This window comes from Carettochelys insculpta, chromosome 1, assembly GCF_033958435.1.
Source record: "Carettochelys insculpta isolate YL-2023 chromosome 1, ASM3395843v1, whole genome shotgun sequence".
In the NCBI taxonomy this organism is placed as follows: domain Eukaryota; kingdom Metazoa; phylum Chordata; order Testudines; family Carettochelyidae; genus Carettochelys; species Carettochelys insculpta.
The window spans coordinates 220,081,999-220,088,926 of NC_134137.1; the positions used below are offsets into that span (position 1 = coordinate 220,081,999).

Here is a 6,928-nt window from a genome sequence, read left to right on the forward strand (position 1 = left end):
GACTGGCCCAGGGGCTACCAAAACTGCTCAGGGAGCCCCTCGGGCAGGCACATCAGCTGCTGCAGAAGTCACTGAATCCATGACAGACAAACAGACAGAGCCCTGACTAGTAGGATACTGATACTTCTAGCTAATCTATGGATGAAGTGCAGGATGAGCTACAGCTACATCTACACATAAATGGTGTTTTGTAGCCCATGGTGAAAGTATACATGATGGATAAAAACTGCAGATTTGCAGGCATGTAACTCGTTTTACTGTCTCTTTTACCATACATAGAAAAAAAAAAAGCTAATAACTGTTAATCAGCTGGTGTGATGAGGTTGCTGCCTATCATGATGACTAATATTACCTCACTGTGACCTTGTGTTTGTCCCACTTGTTTGTACCTCTAGGATTAATCTTAGACTGTGAGTTTTTTAGTCCAGGGATCATCTCTTTGCCCTATGTTTGTACCACACCTAGCTTATTGAGAGCTTTGATCTGTACTTAGCGCTCTGAGGAACTACGGAAATACAAACAATAAAATACTGTATGGACTTGCTAAAGGGATTAGGATTTTTTTTGTTCCCCAGATTATTTTCAGGATCAGATTATGCTTAAACCGCACTGCCCCTGAGAACACATGCCTTTGCTGAGTAATGAATATTTGTATAACGTAACCCAACAGCAAATCCAACAGTGGAAAAGCTCAGATGACACACACCATGACATGACACGACACAACACAACACAACACAACCTGTACCATGACAACTCAGCATCACCCCTCAGAGGCAGGTATGATGCAGAACAGGAACAGCCCCCTCCCTAAACCTACTCTGCAGGGAGGGTAAATCCACAGGACCCCTGGTCCTGGACGCCACACACATAGAAGCTTTTCCCTTTGTTCGGCCCATCCTTAACACCTGTTTTGAGTAAGCAGAGAGACCCTGGTGGGGGAAAAAAAGCAGGCTTGTGAGACCAGCCCCAACATCAGCTCCCCTCTGAGACCCTGGCTCAGGAGCCCACCACATACATGTGGTGCCCACCCCCCACATCCCCCAACAGCCAGTCTGGAGACACCCCTCAGCCCCAGGGAATCCAGCCTCACATGCAGACTGGTCCCCCATCCCAGGGACCCATAACTCTGGAGATCCCCCTCCGACCCCGTCTGGGGACTGCCCGCTCTAGGGACCTACCCTCCCAGCCCCGGACGAAAGACTCTCCCGCCCAAGGAACCTGTCCCCCGCCCAGCAGCTCTGGGGACCCCTGTTCCAGCCAACTCCCCACACAAACACATAATGCAGTTGCCCTAGTCCCCCCGGCTGGGGCCCGTGCCGCCCCTCACCGTGCCCCGTGCACCGCACCACCTCCATGCCCAGCTCCGCGCTCCGGGCAGATCCTCCGGAAACAAAACGCTTTCAATAAGCCCCGCCCCCTCCCGGAGTCAGCCAGTCTCGCATAAGGTTCCCGCCCCTTCACTAACACATCGGCCAATCACATCGGGGAGGGAAGTAAGCCGGGTGATCGCCGCCTTGCGCCGCCAGTCCCCGTCGCTTTCTCCGCGCGCGCACGCAGGTTTCGAACGCCGGCGACGGCAGGGGGCGGGGCCGTTCGCGGGGAGGCAGCCAATGAGAATTAGCGCGCGCCTGCGCTGGGCGTGTCGGCGTCTGGTATCGGTCGCCTTACGCTGGGGCTGCGCTGCAGGCTGTGGGGTTGGATCTGTCGGCTCCCGCGCCAGGGCTCCCCAGCCGTGTCACTGAGGGGCGAGCGTGGGAGGGGAGCAGCTCAGCACCCCCGTCTTAAAGTTGCTCCAGTGCTACCGGCTTGCGGTCGTCCTGCCCAAGGCGAGGCTGTGCGGTCCCCGGGCTTGCCTCCGCCCGTCTGATCTGACAGCCAGCGGGAGGGCAGGATATTTGGCTTAGAGCAAATGTAGCGCTAGATGAGGCAGGAGATATGGTAGATTGGGGAAAATGTGAAGATCCCTCCAGCGGAAATTGCCTCTGCAGAGTGTGAAGCAGTTTGGATCGTTGTTGAGGCCGATTGTATAGTTCTGAATTTGTAATCGGCACAGACCTTCCTTTTTGCTGTACCTTGACGCTATGCCTCAGCTGTGATATGGCGTATGTTTTCATTGCTGAAAGAGATGTATTTTGTACCCTGGGTTAACTAACACCTGTGGGTTGACCTCAGTGAGTTTTCCTCCTGGTAAAACTAAAATGCCTCATTTTACTGTTCTTTTACTTCAGGATATAGCACTTTAAAGTTCATCTCATGATAACCCTAAATATTATAAACCAGAAGGTGATTTGAGGTTCCTGGGAAGCAAGGGACAGGTTTTGAAACTGAAGAGGGAGTACAACTCCAGGAGATTATGAGATAATGCTCGCATAGGGATGAGCAAACTTTTTACATCAAGCCCACTTTTTGTTGCTTCAATCAGTAAGGCTCCCACAATCTGTCTAATATAACCCCAACTGATGGAAATTTGTTACTTCCATATAAAAAACACCCTTTAGGAACATGTAAGAAAATAAGACTGTAGAATGTAAAATACTTGGTATATAAATGTGAAGGCACATACATAAAAACAGTAATATATTTCAACATTTTTAATGAGATGTATGAGCCTGCCAAATATCAGTCAATCATGTTATGCACCACCTTTTGAAATTTTACAACCCCTGTGGGGGGGTGCCTGGGGTGATATGGGGTGTCTGGGGTAGAGGTAGTACCTTTTGCCTCTCTGGCAGCTGTGCCTTTTCAGGCAGACGGAAGCACTGGTCCTCACCTACCACTCAACTCTCACTGTTGGCTCCTAGCAGCTGTTGTGCATTACAGTGATGCCATCCCCTGGGCACCTGCATCAGCTCACAGGCGAAACACAGTGAGGGGGGTCTGGTCAGTCTCACATACCGACCTTATGGAGGAACTTGTTCCTTCACCTTTCTAATGCACAGTCTCAACAGCGGACCAGGAGGTGTGGTGCTGCAAATCAACAACTCCTGTGAAGGTGGAGGAAGACACCCCACTGCCTTGTGGGTTATTCTGGGAAGGACTAAGGCTAAGGGAGTAAACCCTGACAGAAAATCTGGAGGGGAGTCCTAAGGCGGTTCTGTGTCAACTTCTGGCACTGTCCCAGCAACTCCTGCAGCTGAGCTGGTATCAAACGTAGAGGTTATCCTTTCCTTTGGACTATATCAGTAAAACGGAGAGGGGGGCCTGGTGTCTGGGCAGCCCAGGCTCTCCATAAAAATTGCCGAGGCTCACTCCTGGAGAGGTACTCCAGCATTGCTTAACAGCGTTGAACCAACATGGGAGGCAACAGGTACCAGTTATAAGCTCTTGCTCAATTGGCGTAGAAAACGAGCCCCAGGGGTTGCTTCCGACGGTGGGGGAGATCATTGCATCTCATTGGACAGTCACCGCCAGCCTTAAGCTGGGCAGCCCCCAGCCAGTAGGGTACTGTGTCGCCCCAGTTCACTTGCCTCACTGAGTGCATGAGGCTTAAGGTTTCCAAACCTGACAAGTGACTGAAATGAGCACCAGACAAACCAACAAGAAAATTATTAAGAAAAAGAAATCATCAAAGTTTCAAGCTTGCTTGTTGGAATGTTCAGACCACGTTCACCGGTTTGACTGAAGATCTTCAGGACATCAGCAACACCCGAAAGACTGCTGTCATCAACGAGGAACTGAAGAGGCTCCAAGTTGACATCACCACTTTGCAGGAGACGCGACTCGCAGCTTTGGGATCCCTAAAGGAAAAGGACTACACCCTTTTCTGGCAGGTCAAAGCCCAAGAGGAACCCAGGGAGCACGGTGTTGGCTTTGCCATCAGAAACACCCTTCTGCAAATGGTGGAACTAGTCACGGGCAGATCAGGGAGACTCCTTCAGGTCAAACTTCAAATCTGTGCCGGTCCCGTCCACCTGGTCAGCTCTTACGCTCCAACCCTGAACACCACACCAGAAGCAAAGGACAAGTTCTATGATGAGCTTAGTGCCTCCATAGTGCAAACACCTGTTCGTGATCAACTGTACCTTTTGGGTGACTTCAATGCAAGAGTTGGAGCCAATCATGACTCATGGCCCTCTTGCCTAGGTCACTTCAGTGTGGGAAAAATAATGAAAACGGACAGCGTCTCCTCGAACTTTGCACGTACCACAATCTGTGCATCACAAACACATTTTTCCGAACCAAGACACAGCATAGTGTGTCATGGAGACACCCACGTTCAAAACACTGGCACCAATTAGACTTGGTCATCACCAGACACGACAACCTCAAAAACGTTCTCCTGACATGCAGCTACCATAGTGCCAACTGCGATACAGATCATTTGCTAGTCTGCTCCAAGCTGAAGCTGAGACCCAAGAAGCTGCACCATTCTAAACCAATTGGAAGGCCCCACATTGATGTTAGAAAGACGGCAAACTCAGAAAAAGCCGAAATATTTGGAGAGACCCTTGCAGAGAATCTGCGCAGCAGCCCTGAGGGTGCTGATGCGACATCCAGATGGCAGCATCTGAGGGACACAATCTACAATATGGCCTTGTCAGTGTTTGGAAGAAGAGCTGGAAACACAAACGACTGGTTCGAAACTAACTCCGATGAGATGATTTTAGTCATCGAAAAGAAGTGCACTGCACTTCTGGAGCATAAACACGCACCAAGTCAGAGTACCCAGCAAGCGCTCAGAGTAGCCAGGAAAATAGTACAGCAGACAGCCAGGTGCTGTGCTAACAGCTACTGGCTTAAGCTATGCAGCAGTATCCAGACCTGTGCTGACTCTGGTAATCTCAGGGGAATGTATGAGGGCATAAAGAAGGCAATGGGACCCATCCAGAACAAGACAGCACCTCTGAAATCCAAATCTGGTGATGTCATCACTGAGAAAGCCAAACAGATGGACTGATGGGTTGAGCACTACTCTGAGCTGTACTCATGCGAGAACATTGTGGTTGATACAGCCCTCAGTGCCTCCGAGCTCCTGTCAGTCATGGATGGGCTGGACAAGGAACCAACTGTGGTCGAACTGAAGAAAGCTATTGACAGCATTGCAGTAGGAAAGGCTCCAGGCCATGATGGTAAACCACCAGAGGTAAGCAAGTGTGCCTTGGACACACTCCTGGAACCCCTACATGAGGTGCTGTGCCTGTGCTGGAGAGAGGGTGAGGTTCCACAGGATATGCGGGACACCAATATTTTAACCTTGTATAAGAACAAAGGAGACGGAAGCGACTGCAACAATTACTGTGGAATCTCCCTTCTAAGTATCACTGGTAAATTGTTGGCTTGTGTCATCCTCGGCAGACTCCAGAAGCTCGCTGAGAGGGTGTATCCTGAATCCCAGTGCGGATTCTGCGCCAAGAGATCTACTGTCGACATGATCTTCCTCCTGAACCAGCTGCAGAAGAAATGCAGGGAGCAGAGGAAGCCACTCTATGTTGCCTTCATCGACCTGACCAAGGCTTTCGACTCGGTCAGTAGGGATGGACTGTTTAAATTGCTCCACAAGATAGGCTGTCCACCACAGCTACTCAAGATGATCCAGTCTTTCCACGAACACGAGAGGAACCATCCAATATGACGGCACAGTATCAGGAGTGACGTCAAACAAGGATGCGTCCTTGCTCCGACATTGTTCGGGATCTTCTTCGCACTCCTCCTGAAGCCTGCCTCTGGGTCCTCAACAGAGGGCATCTTTTTGCACACAAGATCTGACAGGAAACTGTTTAATCTTGCAAGACTGAAGGCTAAGTCTAAGGTGCAGGAAGTGCTCATTAGAGACATGCTGTTCACAGACAATGCTGCTGTAGTGACACACACAGAAGGCCAGCTTCAAAAACTGCTGGATCAGTTCTCCAAAGCATGCAAGGACTTCGGGCTTACCATCAGCCTAGAGAAGACAAACGTACTTGGTCAGGACGTTGCTGAACATCCATCAATCAGCATTGACAGCTACACGCGAGAGGTCGTCCACAAGTTTACTTACCTCGGGTCCACCATCACTGACACCTTGTTGCTGGAGACTGAGATAAACAGGAGGATTGGAAAAGCACCCACAACTCTGTTCAGACTTAGCAAGAGAGTGTGGAACAACAACAAGCTGTACACTCGCACCAAAATGCAAGTCTGCAGACCCTGCATCCTCAGCACCCTCCTCTACGGCAGCAAGTCTTGGACCTTGTACGCCCAGCAAGAAAAGAGGCTGAACGTCTTCCACTTGCACTGCCTCAGGTGCATTCTTGGGATATCATGGAAGGACAGAGTGCCCAACAACGCCATCCTTGAGCAAGCTGGAATTCCAACCATGCATACCCTCCTCAGGCAGCGGTGGCTCCGCTGGCTTGGCCACATCCATAGGATGAATGATGGAAGGATCCCAAAAGACATCCTGTACGGCGAGCTAGCCTCTGGCAAAAGACCTCCTGGATGCCCCCAATTGCACTACGAAGACATCTGTAAGAGGGACCTCAAGGAGGTAGACATCGACCCAGATAGTTGGGAAGAGCTGGTAGACGACCACAGCAGCCAGAAGCAGGAACTACACAAGGGCCTTCAGAAGGGCGAGATGAAGATCAGACAGCTGGCAGAGGAGAAGCGAGCCCCTAGAAAGGACAGCAAGGACCTGCCAGACACCCACTACATATGCAGCAGATGTAGCAATGACTGTCACTCTCGTATAGGCCTCCACAGTCACAGTCAACGCTGTAAATGACTATCTTAAATGGAGTTACGAAGGGCACGATCCATAGTCTATGCAGACTGAAGGATGCCTAGGATTAGTGGGGGTGCCTGCCCCCGACTTTGCTGACCCATCTGTTAGCAAATTCTTCAGACCTGAATCTGGTGATCCAGAATAGAGCTATGCCCACCTTGAAAAACACTTGGGCTTTGGCCTGCATTACAGCAAAACTCACAGTCTGGCCCACCCACTTAG

The 6,928-nt window shown here is 50.6% G+C and overlaps 1 protein-coding gene across 1 annotated transcript in view; it reads right to left on the minus strand.

Annotated features, from left to right (window-relative positions):
• The window catches only part of TTF2 (transcription termination factor 2), a 43,725-nt gene extending 42,355 nt beyond the window's left edge, over positions 1–1,370 (minus strand). The window contains exons 1-2 of the mRNA XM_074983542.1: positions 1,331–1,370; positions 821–932 (exon numbers count right to left, since the gene is read on the minus strand). Of these exons, the coding sequence (XP_074839643.1) occupies positions 821–932; positions 1,331–1,358 (140 nt within the window). The 5' untranslated portion in view covers positions 1,359–1,370. The remainder of the gene's footprint in view (positions 1–820; positions 933–1,330) is intronic.
• Positions 1,371–6,928: the final 5,558 nt, after the last annotated feature.